The following is a 19,894-nucleotide window of genomic DNA, read 5'->3' on the forward strand; positions in this document are numbered from 1 at the left end:
GTACTGATGATGAGATATAATTTCTTTGTAAAAAATAAACTTAGGTCTCAGAGTCAAAATTGAAATATGTGTTGCTGCCGCACTCTTCTTCTCTTAAATATTTTGTTTAAACGGGCTCAAACAAAGCTGCCTTTGTGTACTTTTGGCTCTTTATACTGTATTTGCAGATCTTGCCGCATTTAAAAACAAATAGAGGCAGTGTGGTGTTGTTTTATTGTAAATAATTTATTACAGTGAGGATAACATTTACCCGATGAAGACCTGGTGAAACGACGGTTCAGTATAACTAATTTCTGGTGTTATATTCCAGTGCTTTTCCCTAAGACATCATTATTTATCAACGCTGTGCTTTCAGCTCCATCTGATATCCGTAACCCCAAGAGAGACGCAAGCAGCCATGGGAGAAAACTAAATTAGCATTAAAGTAAGGGGAAAAAAACAATTAATACGTGGTTCAAGCCTCCCACACTCGAGGCCCTGCTTGGTTGGTTGTGGAGAAGTCGACTCACCTAACCCCCCATCAGGGCCTGTGTGTGGGTGCGCTAGACTGGCACAGGCTCTAAGTGAGCCAGCCAGAGATCCTCGGCTCTAACAGCTTGGCAGAGAGGTAATCGAGGCCTTTCTATGCACTCTCCATCAGACAGCATTGAGTACCGAAGTGTGTGGGCGAGTGGAGGCAGGCGAGGCGGCGCAACGGCTGCCGGAGCCGAGATAACAAGGTAAATCAGCAACGTGAATACAGGTTCAAATTAAATCTTGTTGAAAACGACCGAGATGAAGGTGTGACATCATATCCAGGTGCAACACGGAAAACACCACCACATTATTTAGCCAGACACAGTTATTTCTTTTCTTAGTGTAAAAATTTGGATCAACTGTAACAGTACATCCCACTGTGCCTCTTACTGTAGATGCTCCAGTTGCAATAAAAAGCAACACAGTCATCAATTCAGAGAAAGGGAAATTCCAGTTTTCTACAGCCTGGTTCTTATATCACTAGTTTTGTCCATGATTTCTATCAATAATCACATGAAGTTACTTGCTGAGATCTGGTAATGCAGTGACATCACTAAAAAGAAGTCCGATGGGAAAGAAGCACAAGTAGACTGACAATCATACAGGTTTCAGCCAAACGTATTTGAAAGAAAAAGTGAAGGGGAACGGTATAGTTATTATCTAAACCACCCGTTTATTTATCCTGGTGTGGCTTTGATCTAATGTATGAACTGCTTACGGTAATTGCACAGTTTTCCCGTGCAAAGAGGGATTATATAACTGACATTATGGGTGCATTACATTTTACTTGAACCTCCAAATATAGCCGTTTATATATATTTTTTGCTTGTGACATTTTAACGGGAAGAGATGAAGATATACGCCTGAAGAGATAAAACGTTGCAGTATTTCACAAAACAAAAGCAAGGATTAAAGTCTGAAAAAATAAACACAATTCTATGTAGCAGAATCACGTTTTTTTTTCTATTTTCTAACCCAGTCGTCATCTAACAACTCCTTACATTAATCTCACAACCTCTTATGAGGGTCATGACCTTCATGTTGGGACCCACTGGGGCTTGTTTACAACACGGCTGATTGTTGGACACTTTGGAGAGGATGACATTCATAACAGAACCATGGTCACGCCTACGAAAATAAGTTTGAAATAGAACGGAAGTATCCTTTAAAGATGTCCTTGATGTGAGCAGCTGACTGGTTTCACTTACTGCACGTCTCCTCTGCCTCATCAGAGCCATCGGGACACTCTGGCTCCCCGTCGCATCGCCAACGTCCCGGGACACACTGGCCATTTAAGCAGGCGAACTCCGCGGGGGCACATGTCTTCCTGGCTGCTCAGAGAGCGAGACAGAGAAAAACACAGACAGAGAATAACAGTGAGACTAGAAAGCGTGATGAGAGCATGGTCCGTCTGCAGAAGGGTTTAATCTCTGTCATGCAACTGGTCACATTATCTGAATCCCAGTAATCATCCGTCTCATCAGAGGTGATCAGGCTCATCATCTCTCACATCATTCCTATGCAGCCCTGTCTCTCATTAATTATCTCCACTTTGCCTTTTTTTTTCTTCACTCTTCATGCATTGTGCCGTCTCCCTCTCCCCCCTCCCTTCATCTGCTGCTCTCCAAAAGTCTAATCTCTCCTTCAGGTTTTCCATCACAGAGCAGTGAAATGGATGCTGATTGCTGAACACCGCGAGCTCAGGGAGGTTAAACCTTTTACCTCCCAAACCTGTTTACCACAGAAAGCTACAAGCCAGCGAGGCCACGGGCTGATAAACATGTCAAGCGTGCAGGGAATTGGAAATCAAAAACATGTCAGGAAAAAGACCCGTTTAAGCAGTAAGAAGAAAACTGAGTGATCAAAACTTTCACGTTAACAGCCCAGAGCTCATCACGGTTGCTACCGAAATCGTGCTAACCCCACAGTGTTCAAAGAGAAACACAAAAAAAAACACTCTCCACCTGTAGCATCCAGGCTTTAAGCTTGGCCAGTGAGCCAGAAGCAGACAGAGGTCAGAGCCATTCAATTTCCTCAGCCTGTTACACCAGGAGAACCTGCAGTACGGTCTAATAAATCATTGGCTAAAAGGCCCTCAGCTGAGCTCTCTGGGCTGGTGTTGTTACACAGCCACGACTGTTCCTAAACTGGCCCCATCTTGGCTCTGATGCTGCAAATTAGATATAGCGTTTAGAGATGTGCAGGGAGCTTAAGCTCAGCTGAGGGGCTGTAAGGGAAGAGTCTGTGTTTGCTGTGTTCATATAAATCTAACTCTGCTCTCACTTCTCCAACTCCTGCTCTATCTTGACCTTGGTATCAAAGAGAAAAAAAGTGCCAGTATGTAATTTGTAACACAGCGTTAGTTTGAACACAGTGGAGGAGTATTACTTTAAACCTGCAGTGGGCAGAATAGTTTTTGGCATCATTGGGCAAAAATACCATAATAACCTTTCAGCATATTGTAATTCAAGTGTTCTGAGAGATAACTAGACTTCTGCACCTCCTCATGGCTCTGTTTTCAGGGTTTAAGAAATCTAGCCCGTGACGGGAGACTTTGGCCAATCACAGGTCATTTCAGAGAGAGAGCGTTCCTATTGGCTGTGCTCCGGCTGGAGGGCGGTGCTCGGTTTTTCCTCAACTTGATCTCAACATGGCTGCCGGGTCACAAACTTTCTCATTTTACAGCTAAACAGTACACTACAAGATGTTTCTGAAAACATTTGAGGAGAGAAATAGGCATTACAGTAACAGAATATTGATTCATATTTGATCAGCGCTGCCTAGTTTGACCGTTTGATCGGAGTTTGCAAGTGAGTGGCAGCTGCTCAGAGATGTCAAGGCTCCAGATCAGCTCTGATTGGTTGTTTTTCTCCGGTCTGTGAAATCTTGCAGATGCCATTAGGAGCAACGGAGGACAACGGAGGACACAGAGGCACATGATTTTTTTCAGATTACCGGTCTCATGAACTATTGTCAGGATATATTGACCGTTTTTAATCATATTTGCTCCATTTCTACCCACTGAAGCTTTAACTTAGCCAAAATGGGTTGCACCATACAAGTTAGTTACAACATAGAGTAAAGACAGAACTTTAAATGTAGGTGCGAATCATTCCTCATTAACTGCCGTCATGGTGGAATGGTTAGAAAAGCGGTAAAGACTAATGAGCAAGATGTTGCAGACGACATCCTGTAACGTTCGTGACACTGATATGCACACTCTGTATTGTTTTGTACAGTTACAATTAAGCTGCCAGTACGCTTCATCAGTACTACTTATCAATGTTTAAATAGCTTCAGAAACCCCCCCTACACACACACACACACGCACACACACACACACACACACACACACCTGTCCGATGTCAGAACAGCTTTTAAGCTGCATTCATTTGAGATGGAAATTTGCTGCTGACCTCACTTTGTTGCTTGTAACGGAAGCTTGCAAACGTTAAAGGAAAATTCTTCACCCACAAAATGACTATTCATATATTAATTACTCACTCTGTTACCGTGAATTCTTGAAGAAAACTTAGTTTATCTCGCATGCATCCACGGTGAACGGAGAATCCGGAAACAGAGTAAATCCTTGATGAATTAAAGTAAATGGAGACCAGGTTTAGGTTTTTGATACAGCAAAACTATATCAAAAAATCAATTAACAAACTCTCACACAACTCGTGCAGTATAATCAAATTCTCATTTATCCATTCGTATGCTCACTACTTCATAAACACATGTACTTTCGACAAAATCTTACTATTTAAAACACTTCCGGCACAAGCTTGGTTTTCTCCATTCACTGTGGAGGCATGCAAGAAAAACAACGTTTTCTTCAAGAATGCAAGGTAACATGCGGAGAGTAATTGATGGTACAAATTGATGATACAAATGGTAATTTTGTGGGTGAAGAAGGTTTTTTAAAAGGTGTTGACTTCGGCCAAATCTTTTCCAAAAGATTGAGGGTTTCCAGAGACTTTTGTTAATGAAGATATTAATGACCATACTTATGTGTGACCCAGCTATCCTTAACTTAGTAAAAAACTATACAACTGTAACAGAGGCAATCGATAAGTAACCAAATAACCAAAATCATAAATCACAAACATGTTGTATTACTTTCTCCTTTTAAAATGAAAAAGTCTCCTGTAACTCTCTCTCATTAGTTTGCAGTGGCTTTTCCAGAAACCCTGGCAAGTTTGGTTTGAAACGAACGAAATACAATGTAGCTCTGTGTGTTGACTTTACACTTGAACTTAAGATCATTCAGCTGTTGCAACAGGCTGCTAAAACAATAATGTTGAATTTGTGTCTACAAAATCAATCAATTCTTGTATCAATTGCACTCTCCTTTACTGCCTCATCTTTGATTGATCGATACTACTGTCTTACCTGTACTACCTATATGGGCTTATACCATGTTATATGTTTAACATAGAGCTTGTCTCAGTTATGACAGCTGGACAGTAAGGACTGAGAGGAATTCCAATGAGTCAATCAAACTGTAAACCTGTTCATGTAGTCAGGAGGGCAAAAGGTGGATTTTGAAAAGTGAAGGGAACATGTCCAGCTATAGACCCCTTGTGTCACCCATCTGTCTTGTTTCCTCTGGCTGTCTTTCAATGCGCATAAAACTTTACAGTATGGGTCACTTATCTATGACGCGATTGTAATTCTTTTTTTATTCTTTCAGGATAGCCTGCCACCGAGAAGCACTCCGATTAGAAACTGCTTGTCTCTAATTCTAAATCTTGTTTAATTGCCCCGTTCTCAATTATCTCCCGTGTCAGAGTGCCAAAGTCAAACCGATAACGGCTCATCTCGGCTTGTTGACGCTATGAAAAGAAATTATGAAATGTCTAATAGAGTTCCTCTAATAGGACACGTGTTTTCAGCGGTAAATGTGTTTCCAGCCTGTAACCACAATCAGCGACCCTCGTTTCATTTCACTTCAAAAATGTAAATTAACATTCTTTCTCGCCTCCTTGTGTGCAAAAAACGTAATGAACTGACCCCATTACAATACTGAGACAAACATCACCCCTCCTCCCTTTGTTCCTTTATGTCTCAACCCCAAGCCTCGCAGTTTGTCACCACAAAAAAACATAAACACATTTTTGATGGTTGTTTTTCTAAGCTTGCATAACGCGCGTAGGTTTTCCGGAGTGCAGCTTAAGTGCCACTTGTGTCCTCATTAGAGAGCAGGAATGTGGGCCTTTGTTAAAAGGTGAAGACAGATGATTATGGGGTAAACGAGGATTGTGACATCCTTTTAACCAACACCTCCCTCAAGTGTATAAACTCATTAGTGGTGTGCTTCCTGCAACACGCACAAGCACACGTATTCACATAAAGCATACATATTTTCAAAACCTATTTATCAGTCGTGTAAGTAGGTGTGGCGCGGTAAGACGCACACGAGAGACCTTGAGGCGCAACACCAGGTTTACAGGAAACAGAATAATTAGATTCATACGATTCTATAAATTCTGGAAGAAAACACATTCAAATTCTTATTAAATTAATTAATTAATTTGACTCCCATGAGATGAAAAGAGAGATGATGAGGGCAGAATTGGGAATCTAAAGCAGTGCAGTGTGTGCTGGTTAAGACTGTGCTTAAGGCTTTATTTGATCGCATGACAAAGACCTTGAAAATCTCCCGTTCATCCGCTACTCGGCCTCCGCAGGTCAGATGTGCGGTTTCTCTCCGAGAATCTGAGCTTCTTACCCAATCCAACTGAGCCCGCTACTCATTGCAGTCGAGGTCTACAGGGGCCATGGTTCACTTGGCAATAATTACCTAGGCTAGCTCATGCCATCTGCTAGGAATGACTTTCTGTTTTAATTAGGAGAGGTTTTAAAATGTTGGGCTCGCGGGGGGCTGAAGGGGGAAAGTGACAGGAGAATGAGAAGAAGGCAAGCCGTTAGATAGAAAGGCGAGAAACGGCAGAAGTGAGTAATAGCGGCAGAGATGGAGAGCGACACACGCAGTTAATAATGCTTTATGAAATCCTAATGGAAAGTGTGATACTGTATAAAAACAGGCAATATTACTGTAGATGGCAAGGATAGCACTTACTCAACGTTAATCTCTAGGACATGCACTGCACATGTAAAACTCTCTCTCAACCACACACACATAAACACACTGTGTCTCCCTGGTCGACTATAAGTGGTAGACTTTTACACACAGCTCCGGTGCATCTGAGAAAAATCGAAGAAAAGGCAACAACAACAGCGATTCAGTGTTGTGTGAGTTTCCTATCGTGAGCATTACAAATGGGATGTGACACAGACAGAATGAGGGCCCTGCACAGGGGAGTTCACCCAGCCATGTTATGTCTCCTGGAGGAGGTACAGTGGGAAGGAGCTCCACGCTCCGACAACCCCACCTGGAGCTTTACCCTCCTGGGCCGATGTTGTCAACATTTCACCGCTTCTAATCCTTTTCATCTTTCTTAAACGCAACTCATGTGGATGTGCATGGTGGTAGACCTATATATATATACAGTTTTGGCGGGTTTGCAGTTACATTGGGTTGATGCTGAGCTTTATATGATTGTCAGATATGGAGACGTCAGTTTTGTTCCCCACTGATGTGACTGAAGTATGATTTTCCTCAGCAGCTTAAGGGGTGTCGGAGTGTAAAAACTGCAATGAAATCTGCTTTATCCTGCCTTGAGGAGCTGTCAACCAGCTTTCAACATTTTTAACCAAGCTAGCGGCGTGGCTATAGGGTTGGCAGTGTCAGTCTCTTGGTTGGTCGGTCAGTCAGTCCACAATCTCGGAACCCATTGGCTATCGGTCTGACGACGGATAAGCCTTTAGGGGCAAGGGGCTATATTTCTGGGGTTCAGATGTAGCCAGCAGATATCCAGGCCAAGACTTCCCCTTTCATGCGCTGCTCATTGTTTACAGTCCGATTAGCAACTTGAGATGCAAGACTGGCGTTGGAGTTGAGAGACGACGTGAATGACCGCATCGTTTCACAAGTTTACAAGCTAATTTCAAACCAATAATAAGCGAAATCACTGTTAGACGACAGCCGGCGGGTTCCCAGATTACATTTCAGCCAATGTGTTCCGCCTCTTTTACTTTCCACACAAATCATTTACCTGCATTCAACCAAAGCCTGCTCAAACGTGATTGGTCAATACTACTCAGACTGCAAATGGAAACCAGAACGCTTCCATTGCCCAAAGATTTTTTAATGCCAGAATCGATATATCTGCTTCATTTGAGTCTATGCGGAGGTAGAAGGAAGTTACCGCTTTTACTATTGTAGTCTGAGTAACATGATGTCATATTTGTTCCGTCACCAAAACAAAACATAGCCAGCCGCAGTGAGCCGAAACGACACAGCAGAAAACGCCGGAGGGTCTGCTTGGCTACGACCTGCAGCCTCGTATGTTAAATCCAAAGTGGTAAACACTACACATAGAGTAAAGTATGGAAACACTTTGGGTTTCAAACATTGTCAGGAAAAGCAGAACTAGACATCATGGCTAAAGCTGCATGCTAACTCTGTCATGGACAGGAAACGTTATCGTATTGCGGTAACGATTCAACTTTTTCCCATGGTCTAGTGTTAAAAAAGTTAACAAAAATCGCAATAAATTGTAATATCGAAACACAATACTTAAAAATCGCAGTACATATCGAATCGGCACCCAAGTATCATGATATGATAGAATCGAATCAGGAGATAGGTGTATTGTCCCAGCCCTAGTATTTTTTATCTACACAGGCTTGTACCGCCAAAGTTTTATTAAAGAACCAGATGTATATTTATCTTTTGTACGGACTATTTTACCAAGATAGTTTTGTGTCCATTCAGGCCATAAAAGTTCTCCAACTTTAAGTAAATTGAGTATTTTGCAGTGTGACAAGAATATCATTTGACGGCAAACTTCTTTCTCTAGATTTCTTTGGTGTCAAAAGAGGTAAAAGGTATTAAATAGTGGTACAAAATACCAACTAGGAAGCTTCAAAAACTCTGATGACCTGATGAAACCTTAATGTGAATATGTATATGTGAGTATAAGGCTCCTCCTGGATGTACATTTTAATGTGCCCTGAACTGAGCTCACTCAATCATTCAGCGATGTTCAAGAGCAGATCGGCAGACAGCCTTTCAGTCATCTGACATTCTCACACACACACGCACTCCCTAACCCCTTGAAGAAACTTTTTTTTTTTTTTACCATGAAGGATATTAATGACAGCTCTTTCCATTTGGAGGCCATGAGAAGCTTAATAGGTAATGCAGTGATAAGCACATTCTCCTGGGCATTAGAAGACAAATGGCCTCATTAGCTCAGAGTGAAGTAGGGAGTGTTGTCGAAGCAGGAAACATAATGTATCCTGTTGGCTTAAACCACCATGCAAATGACTAAACCTCCTAAAATTAATGGAATACCATGGTAGCATACAAAATACAGCGTGGCATCAACAAGATTCGGGACAAGCTGTTCTTGAAATTGCTTTTGCGCATGATTATAGAATCTAATTAGGCTAATTTGAGTGCTGAGGTTTGCTAGAAGCGGCAGATGTATGGGCAGAACATTTCTAATTCATATTTTATTATATCTCTGATATTGTATACCTGCAGCAGAAGCTCCACATAGGTGAATTAAAGTGATTTCTCCCGTTTATTCCACCCCGTTATCTGGAAGTCGCTAAGTATCGTCTCCTGTCAGTCAGGTCTGTGTGGAGAGCGGTGAGCCTCTGGAACCAACAGGAAGACAAAAAGCCAAATGGGACTGAGCTCTAACTCAGCGCTGGTTGATAGAGTATTGATCTAGCAACACAGAGCCACAGAGTAGTGGCATCTACAGATTAAATCTCTCTCTCTCTCCCTCGCTGAACCTTTTTAACCTTTTGGACAAATTGAGCAAATCAAATGTTACAGATTAAATTAGGTAGATATGGCAACAGATTGCTTAACCTCTTATGGTAAACCCAATTTGGGCCGCAAACGTAATTACATCTAATTTTGTTTACATCATAAGCAAATTTGTATTTTTCCTTATCTAAATCGAAGATGATTTAAGGCTATATGAATTAAATTGAATTAGTCTCATTGGCCAGATGATGATTATATGATGATTTTTTCTAGATAGTTTTACAGTACATGTGTGTGAATGAATTGTTTGTGTGCTGTTGTTTTTGCAGCCCTGCTTGCCTCAAATTGCCCCCTGATGAACGAATTAAACCTGCAGTAGGCAGAATATTTTTGGCATTATTGGGCAAACATTCCATAATAACCTTTCAGCATATTATAATTCAAGTGTTCTGAGAGATAACTAGACTTCTTCACCTCCTCATGGCTCTGTTTTCAGGCTTTAAAAAATCCAGCCCGTGATGGGAGACTTTGGCCAATCACAGGTCATTTCAGAGAGAGAGCGTTCCTACTGGCTGTTCGTTCAACAGAGGCAGCTGTCAATCACTCACAAACGGTCAAACTAGGCAGCGCGGATCAAATATGAATGAATATTCTGTTACTGTAATGCGTATTTCTCTCCTCAAATGTTTTCAGAAACATCTTGTAGTGTACTGTTTAGCTGTAAAATGAGAAAGTGTGCTCCGGTTGGTGTTGGTATTTCATGAACTGATCTGAACATGGCGGCCAAGTCACAAACATTGTCATTTTACAGCTACAAGATGTTTCTGAAAACATTTTATTTGCATTACAGTAACAGAATATTGATTCATATTTGATCAGCGCTGCCTAGATTGACTGTTTGGTCAGAGTTTGCGAGTAATTGACAGCTGCTCAGAGACGGAGAGACTCCAGCTCGGCTCTGATTGATTGTTTTCCTCTGGTCTGTGAACTCTTGCAGATGCCATTAGAAGATTACCTGTCTCATGCACTACTGTCAGGATATAGTGACCGTTTTATAAAAATAACTTTGAAACCATATTTGCTCCAACCTCAGCTTTAAGTGTTTTGAACGGAACTGAACTGAAAAGTGACCTTGATAAACCACCTCATATCCTTACTCCACCACCTGTCATTGTTTTGTTTCTTATCAATATCATTAAAACAGCAAAACTGTCTGGAATATGCTTTAAAAAAAGTACCAATGGCTATAAACAATCATAATAAAGATGATGCTGTCAGGTGTGCATCACAATACATTCAGGCTACTTGGTGCTGTTTACTGCCCAGCATTTCTTCTGACCTTGTGTACTGGCCAAAGTCACATACTGTGCTAATTATAGCTCTCAGCCTGCTAAAAGACATATTTTTTTCTCCCCCTGTCAGGTCACATTGGCACAAACACCCCCTGACCGAAGAGGAGAGACCGGGCAGCGTAAGCTAGCTGAGCGCCTTAGTTCCTTCTAGGCAGCCGGAGAGTGATTTATACTGAAGACGGTTTGGTTCAGCTCGGCTAAACCCCCGAGAGATTTACCTCGATGTCTGAAGTATGACAGAGCAATATCAGACAGCGGTACAGGTGGTTGTACACCACCGGCGTCTGTGAGAAGGCAAACAAGGACATCGACATTCAGAGCGAGTCTTGATTCATCAAACTGTTTTCAAGCTTCAATGCAATTCTTTTATTCATGCTCACGGGACGGTCCACTTCTTTTCGCTGTGCGTGCTCATATGGAGCGAGCACAGCCTGGCATCTTCGCTGGGACACACTGTTCCATTATACAGACTACTGGGCAGGCCAAAGCTGCAGAGGACCCTATGCAGTCAAACAAGCTGAACACTCTGTTTAAATCAAGTTTTGTCAAGGGTGAAAGGGAAAATATGAATGGCTGGTAAAACGTCAGGATTCTGGACATAGCAAAAATGTTTGCATACACTGGTTTCCTGGTTTCCAGCTCCCCAGTGTGTTGAATTTACTATCAAGCTACAGCAGACGGGAACTTCAACCAGTGTAGGTCCAGTAAGTTTATAGCGACAGTGTCACATGTAAATGATGAAAACAACAGAATACTGTGGCACTGTTGTGTTTTCTTTACATGCAGCATGTTACATAGTTAAATTGTAATCCTTAAATTTCATGAAATGAAAACCATTTTAGATATTATCTACGGTCTCTGTTTTTCACAACAATAGCCATTTGATTGATCTGTATAGCGGCTTTCATTGTTAGTGGCGGAGTCTGCTATTGGCGTGCAGGATTTCAAATTGCCTTCACAGGAAACAATTCATGTATTTAATCCAGCGTCGTTAATTGTAATTTTATCTAATCAATATCAGCTTCACGGTTTACTGTTCACTCTCCTAACACCATTTATTAAAGCTGCAGTGGGTAGAAATGGAGCAAATATGATTAAAAAAAACTTATTTTTATAAAACAGTCACTATATCCTGACAGTAGTGCATGAGAAAGGTAATCTGAAAAAAAACATGTTCCTCTGTGTCATCCGGTGCTCCTAAATGCATCTGCAAGATTTCACAGACCGGAGGAAAACAACCGATCAGAGCCGAGCTGGAGTCTGCCGTCCAGCTGCTGTCTATGAGAGCCGGCTGTCAATCACTCGCAAACTCAGAGCAAACAGTCAAACTAGGCAGCGCTGATCAAACATGAATCAATATTCTGTTACTGTAATGCCTATTTCTCGCCTCAAATGTTTTCAGAAACATCTTGTAGTGTACTGTTTAGCTGTAAAATGAGAAAGTTTGTGACCTGGCAGCCATGTTGAGAACAGTTGAGGAAATACCAAGCACCGCCCACCAGCCGAAGCACAGCCAATAGGAACGCTCTCTCTCTGAAATGACCTGTAATTGGCCAAAGTCTCCCGTCACAGGCTAGATGCTTTAAAGCCTGAAAACAGAGCCATGAGGAGGTGCAGAAGTCTCTCAGAACACTTGAATTACAATAAGCTGAAAGGTGATTGTGAATTTTTTGCCCAATGATGCCAAAAACTTGTCGCCTACTGAAGCTTTAATACATAGCTGTATTAAGTAACAGAAATGTGAAGGATTATGCCCTTAAAGTGATTGGACATGACTGAAGTTAGATCCGTTATAAATCTGGCTTGCTATCAGATGATCAATGATGGAAATAAAATTGTTTATTAAATTATTAAACATAGAGGAGGAAGCAATCCAACCCTGTTTAGCTCAATGACGTGTTTGGTTGATGTAGAAACGCTCTGGACGTCTTGTAGGTCGCTGTGACTCATGATCGGCTGCCGAATGAGACGAGTGCAGTCAGATAATGAACTGACCTACATTAGCTAACAATACTTGCATAAGTTTATCATTTTGTTCTACCATAGAGAAATACCATGTGACATGCATTAAGCTGCTGTAACTCGGATATTTCCATTTCTGTTATTAGTGTAGAATGGTATCCATAACAACACGGAGGCATCAGGTTCATCAGCAGAGAACACGGCTGTGATCATAGAGATAGAGTCCATATGACCTATTTAGTGCATATTTATGACTATATAAGACCAGAATGTAACAATAGAGACGAGAACAGACAGAGGAAGGTGAATCAGAAAATGTACAACACATTTCAGAGTGTACTGTACCTCCTTTACAGCTGACATGGTATTTCTAACGCAGCATCGGTGATGCAACCCAGCTGTAATGTCACCCAATCCTATGTAATTATCACTTCTGCTGGAAAGTCTAACCTAGATTCAGCCAGGAATTTTACATTTCATTACGGAGTTAAAACAATTGTTGTACAAGTGGTTATACAGTTATATTTGGCGGTACATGTTCGGCTCTCTGGGGCGTTCGCAGCATGAATTCCAGCAGCCTGCTAATGATTCAGCGGGGAGCACAATCAAAGCCTTGGGGAGTCAGAACAGAGCCACGCAGACACATATCGCTGAGGTTCAGAAGACATAGCTTAAAGAGAAACGCCTCAAGAAATAGACGACAGGAACCTCGCAGGAGACGGGGGGGTGATGGTGGAGGGAGTAAACAGCACAACCAGTCTGAAGCAGAGCAGCAGGTAGGAACTGCGGGGATACACCTCATGTCAACTGCCTTGTTTCATGTGCTGACAGTGATTCGTGTTTCAAGTGAGAATCACCTGATGTCCTGCCTGAACTAGGGCAATGTTTCCGTAGTTTTTTCTGCGAGAACAGTTGCGTCTTCAAAAATATGAGCAGCTGTGATGAAGAGCCAAGCAATTACTGAGCAAAAAAAACATTTTTTTGGCAGAGGAATCTAGTTAAGGTGGGCAGTGGCGGAAGCAGGCAAAGTTTTAACAGCAGGTGTTTGCAGGATCCAGCCCCTACTGCTGTTTCTAAAAGGTCAGATAATGTGCATTTTTTTTTCGCAGTTGAAGCTAGTGCATTACACCCCCAAATCCTCTTATCAGGAAATGAGCCGAAAAACAGGAAACTTTCTAATAAGTAATCCGGATAGACAGATGGACGGGCCTCTTGTGGTAAGATAAAATGTTGAAAAGCTTCATTTTCATAAAGGCCTGATTCTCTGACAAACTCACAAGCCTTTGCAGAAGGAATTATTACTTTGCAGATAATTATACATTGTCAATTAAACAAACGTAATAAATGGGTACAGCTGGTAACCTTCCAACTGAGGTGTCATCCAAATGAAAGGAGACAAGCTGGTTGGTGCAATCTGTCACCTGCACCCACAGTTTTTGGTAATAATGTGGTGTAGAAAACAAGGAGACGCTCAGTTTGAGGACGGGTCTCTCAGCCAAACAGCTGACACCTTCACCGCTGCTCTTCCCTCCAGAGCCTCTCATGCACGCTCCAGTGGAAAATGACTCCAAATCAACACAGCAGCCAGATGCTCCCAGTGCCTGGCCTGAAACACCACAGTCAAACCAATATCCTGGCGAACGCAACTTTCCCACTCAGCGGAGGTTGCACACGTCTGCTTTGTGTTATTGAGTTCTGAGGTCTTGTATTTCTCATCACAGCCACAGCGGTCTACCCAGACCTTTTCCCCAGAGATGTATTGATCAGTCTGTGAGTTTTTTAACCTTTAAATGATTCAGGGAAGCTTAGAAGCACACACATCTCAGCGATGCCTTGCTTCACATTCAAACTGTTATCGCCACCTTAAACCAACAGCTGTTCAGCAAAAGTACTGTTTTAAACATCAGGCACTGAGCAGCTGCGGTGGCGCAGAAGCTTGCTTAAGGCAGATACTATTTGGAAAGGGAGAGTGTTTAACTTTCCCCAAAGAAGAGCTCAAATCTCCAATCTCTAAAGACCACATCTGTAACATCTAGGCTATCGCCGCCTGTACATGACATTAGATTTGAAGTTGCAAAGGAAATCTGGAATAAAAGCTTTCACTACAAAGATACAACTAACTTAAAAAGCCAACATGCCAGTTCACAGATTAGAGGCCGAGAACTTTCAAAGCTCAACAGAAGATCTCGGGGGAGCACTGTGAGTTTGAACTTTACAGTACAACACAAGTTCACTGATTAATTAAGTGCGCAACTGCACTCATACTGTATGAGCATACACTTTAAAAGATGGAATACAAAACATCTTGACTTCATCTGAAGTGTGCCTACGCTCCAGCGCACACTGTAACTGTACTTTTGCATGTGCGCACACACATTAATCTTTCTATTCCCTCTTATCCTTACAGAAAAGACACACAGAAAGGCCTTTAACCCTCTTTTACAACTATTTGAGAACAAGCGTGACTCAGAAATGAGTCTACGCTGCCGAGCGATCAGATGAATGGAAATTAATGAGGAGAATCCCAAAGTGATTCCCCCCTTCATTTGGACAATCTCCTCTCGGTTTCAATGTAGCGGCACACAGGAGACACTCTTCTTTACAATTATTATCCATCTGTCAAAAGTAATTATGGCTGCCGAGCCAAATGCCATCACTCACCACTGAGACCTGCATGACTGACACAAACCATAAAGTCTGCAACAATGAAACAGCCGGTGGGTCTATTATTTTCAGATAAATTTGTGATGGGGAAATGTTACCCCATTTCAAATTAAGCACTTCATGCATCTTAAAAAAGCAGATAGCTAACAAATATTAAACAAGACAGAGTTTACAGGATAGCTGGCAGCTCTGTGAGGCTGTACTTGATCTAAATACTAACATCAGCATGCTAACATGCTCACAATAACAATGCTTACACGGTTATTTATCATGTTTCATTTATCAAACATCTTAGTTTAGCAAGGTAGCATGCCAGCATTCGCTAATTACAAAATTCCATTCCACTGGTGTCATTACCAACCGACTGACCAGCGTTGCCATCCCTAGAGTCACACCGCTAGCGTGGCTTAAAAGCTAAGATGCAAATGACACACATTCTAGCCAGATGTTTAAAAGGTGTTAATGCATCCAACTCTCCAAGATGCATGCATAATATCACTGCTCCCAAGTGTTTTAGGTCAGTAATGGCATGTTTCCACCATGCAGTCGAGTACAGCTCAGTAGAACGCAATAGAACGGTTATTTTTGCATTTCGATTAGCAAAAGAAAAGTACCAAAAGAGCCACTCCATTCTTGGTATCACCTCGAGGTCACCCCAGGTCCCAAGCGAGCTGAGCCGATACTAGAATGTGGAGTTAAAACACTGCTGACCACTGATTGGTCAGAGTGAATTGACACTAGCGTGACACGGAACATCCTGCACAAACCCACCATTTTTAAATAGCTACCGTCAATAGCAACTACGTTGTATGCCGGACACACCATGCCGTACAACTGACAGAGTGCACGTTCCAAAGTTTGGTTGCTGTTGAAATGGTTCAGCGAGTGTCTCGTTGAAGATGACGTGACGGCTGTTTCACGTGCCGTCGTTACGGCAATCAGATGAGAATCCAGTCTACACTGAGGGGAGTACTATCTGCAGTGGAAAGTCAACATACAGAAAAGGACCTGGCACCAAAAGTGAGTCGATTCGAGCAGAGCCGTACCACGCAGTGGAAACACGGCTTAAGTGACGTGTGGAAACAGCCACTAACAGAGTTTGTGGCAGCTAAAGTAAGTGACACAAATGATCCGTCCTTCTCCTGTCACACATAGCGACAGGAAGAAAGCCCCTCAAGCCATTTCAACACTTCTTACGAGAGGTGTAACATGCTGTTGTAGGGTGTATCAGATCCCTGATCAGTGCAGCCACTGAATAGTCTGTACTGGTGAGGTAGTGGCATGAGTGAGAGCACGTGAAGATGAGCAAAACTACAGTCTCACTGGCGGTCTATCAAAACGAGTTATACATGCGTTCATTTCTGGAGAGTTGTTAGCTAGCTAGCGAACTGGTTTTGTTGTAACTAAATTGCTAAACTCTTCTGGTGTTATTTATCCGTTACCAAACACCTTTAGTTGCATTACCACCTCCCTGGACTAGAGTAGGGTCAACCCTGATTTACAGGTAGCCAGATCTTATGTTTAAGTCTGATCCTCTTCAAAAAGTGTTCCCGTGTGTTTCCCATAGCGCTGCCCACCATGGTTGGGTTAAAAGAGAGGCGGTCTAGTTCAAGTTAAGGTAAGGGGAAACACAAATCGACTGGGAAGACCAAGACAGATGCAATCAAGATTGTAATCTTGCATATACACATGTGGCTACGGGTAAAATGAATCACACCTGGATTTTAAATAAGCATGAGACATAAGTGTAAATGGGGCACATGATCCATAACCAGAGCTATTTTTCATCTCTGCATTCAGACTGCTGATCTCAGACATAAAAATAAATCTGTGAAAGTGCTTGTGGGCAACCCAAAGTATGTCATTACATTCCTGTTTTTGAAAATAACACAGAAAATAACATACTTGTTAAAAGCCTTCAGAAAGGTAGATGTCTATTCTCATTACTTTGGAGTAGTCTTCCATTACGCATCTTGAGTTTTCAACAGGTCTGGAATGAAGAATAAATGCTTAAAAAGTTCCACTTGCCACTCTAAGTCACAGGCATCCAAAAACGCATTAGGAGAACCTTCAGCACAGTCGCTCCTGTATATGGAAATATGTGCCACACTGGATTATAGTGTCTGTCTACTAACCGAGGGACTGTAATGGGAATTGTGAGATTAGCCTCTTACCCTGCAAAGAGAATGAGCCACTTCTCTCTCTTCCTCTTGCAAAGACCTGACTCCAATAACACAAAACACAATGCCCCAGCAGCTGCAGACCGAGTTTTCAGGGAGACCTTAACTGGCCTGAAGACTACGGCATTGAAATTGCTGTGACAAGGCACTGAGAGCAGGATTTTTCATTTCCCACTGCAGACGGAAATTAGCATAACTGTAATACTGCCTGAGGTCAAATTTCTTGTTCTAGAAAATCTGCCCCCCAAAGCAAGAAAGCAGCGTAATTAAGACAGCCAGCTTTTAGTCCCAACTGCCGTTTGCCTTTGAACACAACCCGACAGTTACATGCAAACACAACACACACACTCACATTCACCCACTTCTGCACGTGTGCGAGTAGACCTTCTGTTTCTCCGTGTTTCAAGCTTCATGCTTCGTCTGTTTTTTTTTGTGTTTTTCTTCTTCTCTCCCACAAACACAAACAGCCCACTGGAGTCAGACAGGAGCAGCAAAGTCTCAGACAGCTATTGATGGACTGTGTGAGGGCCGATATCCTCTAGTGTGGGCCTACCAAACGCCCTCTGTCCAATCAAAGAGTCCAGCAGCCACCCACCATAGAAACAGATTACTCAGACCGTGACTAAAGGCTTCCCTCTTACCACCAGAGCTGCTGAATGTTAGCGAAGCAGCACAATGCCAGCCACTGTACAGGGCGGGCACATCACATAAGCTGCTGCTAGTAATGCCTTAGATGAATACTTTATCAACGGTTTGTGAATGCACCTTGAAGCCCTGAGGGCCAGATGGGTAAGTGAGGTCGGGATGTTTGCAACCAAGCATGGAAAATGACTCGGAGTTGTAAATACTCCATGTAAATTATTAATAGTCAAATCCAACCACCACACATAAATATCAAAACACACAGATCGCTCTCTCTCTCTCTCTTCCTTTTTGCAATGCGAGACTATACACACACACACATCTGCATGTGCTGCATACAGTATCAGTATGAGCAAATACTCTGCATCTCCAAGTGAGTGTCTTTGTGGAAATGCTGAAGGTGACACAGCAACTGTCGCTCTTTTACTGGGGTTTCTCTCATGCATGTAAAGCTCAGATGGCTCCATTAAAAGCACGGTACATTTGTTACACATCCGAGATGTAGCATTTCGGTTGGCCTCACTTAAAACTAATAGGAGAGAATAAGTGAAGTGATTCATTAGCTGTTTTCATAAAATCTTACTTGAGCCTTAATGGGCTGAGGGATATTACAGCAGCGTTTGGTCTACATTTCCTGAAGACAAAAAATGTCACAACACAAAACTGATTTAACGCAGAACTGATCAAGCAATTCTCTTCACAGGCATCGACTCTAAAAGTTAGAGGAAAGTGAAAATTGGCAGTATAACAGCAGCAGTGGATTACAATTTTGGAAACTCATTTAAAAGTAATTTACACTGCTTGAATTTGTTAGCACAGCTTCTGCATTTGCAAAGCCTTTGGCTTAAAACGACTACAAGCTTGCACATTAATGTCAAGATCATGAGCTCTGTGATGCAGGTTGCAGCTTTCAGTTGCAATAGCAGCTTCCTGTTGCATGAGGCAATTTAATGAAGCTTTTTTTCTGGGGCATTATCGCTTCTATTTCTACACTGTAATAATACATGTGGTGTCGAGATTCAAAGTAGGCCGTGTTACTGTACTGTGTGCGGGAGTGAGGTTTCTGCTGTGTGGATCTTTGCGGGTCAATACAAGTGAAAAGCTACAGTGAATTAGTAATTACAGAGTAGGTTGAGGAGTCTTGATGTTGGAGGAGGTGGAACAGGCAGATACAATTAAAGCAACACCTACATATAATGCAATCTAGTGCAATAATCCTGCAACAAATAATGTCTATTTTAACCTCCGAATTATATTTTTTTTGTCAAGACTGATGTGTATAAAGGACAGCCTGATTTGCTACCATTTTGACTTAAATACAGAAAATGTACTTCAAACAGCATTGTAAGTAGAGCAGGAGCGCTGCACGTATGCCAGGTGTTCCCAGCAGTCTGTCTGTCTGATAGGATGAGCAGATGTTCTGCAGTGAGTTGGAGCCTCCCATAAAGATGTTCTGCCTCGTCTTCATTCAAACCAAACGGGCGCCATTGGTTTCAATTTTGTACTCTGGAGTTAGACTTTCATCTGTCTTGTTTACTATGTTTGCTGTGGTGGCTGTTCTGCCTATATCTCTGCAGACATACTCGCTTTCTCTTTCTGTTACCAGGCGGCAACCTCCGGGTCGGTGAAGTGAAGCCAATGCTGAAGTGTCTTAAACGTGCATTCTTTCTAACAGTCAGCAGGGGGCGACTCCTCTGGTTGCAAAAAGAAGTCTGATTGTATAGAAGTCT

At 42.2% G+C, this 19,894-nt stretch overlaps 1 protein-coding gene across 3 annotated transcripts in view; it reads right to left on the minus strand.

Annotated features, from left to right (window-relative positions):
* The window catches only part of LOC141776786 (low-density lipoprotein receptor-related protein 8-like), a 90,055-nt gene that overhangs the window by 53,613 nt on the left and 16,548 nt on the right, over window positions 1–19,894 (minus strand). For all 3 annotated transcript variants that reach the window (XM_074650589.1, XM_074650588.1, XM_074650587.1), the window contains exon 4: window positions 1,725–1,847. In XM_074650589.1, the coding sequence (XP_074506690.1) occupies window positions 1,725–1,847 (123 nt within the window). The remainder of the gene's footprint in view (window positions 1–1,724; window positions 1,848–19,894) is intronic.

This window comes from Sebastes fasciatus, chromosome 11, assembly GCF_043250625.1.
Source record: "Sebastes fasciatus isolate fSebFas1 chromosome 11, fSebFas1.pri, whole genome shotgun sequence".
NCBI classification, from domain to species: domain Eukaryota; kingdom Metazoa; phylum Chordata; class Actinopteri; order Perciformes; family Sebastidae; genus Sebastes; species Sebastes fasciatus.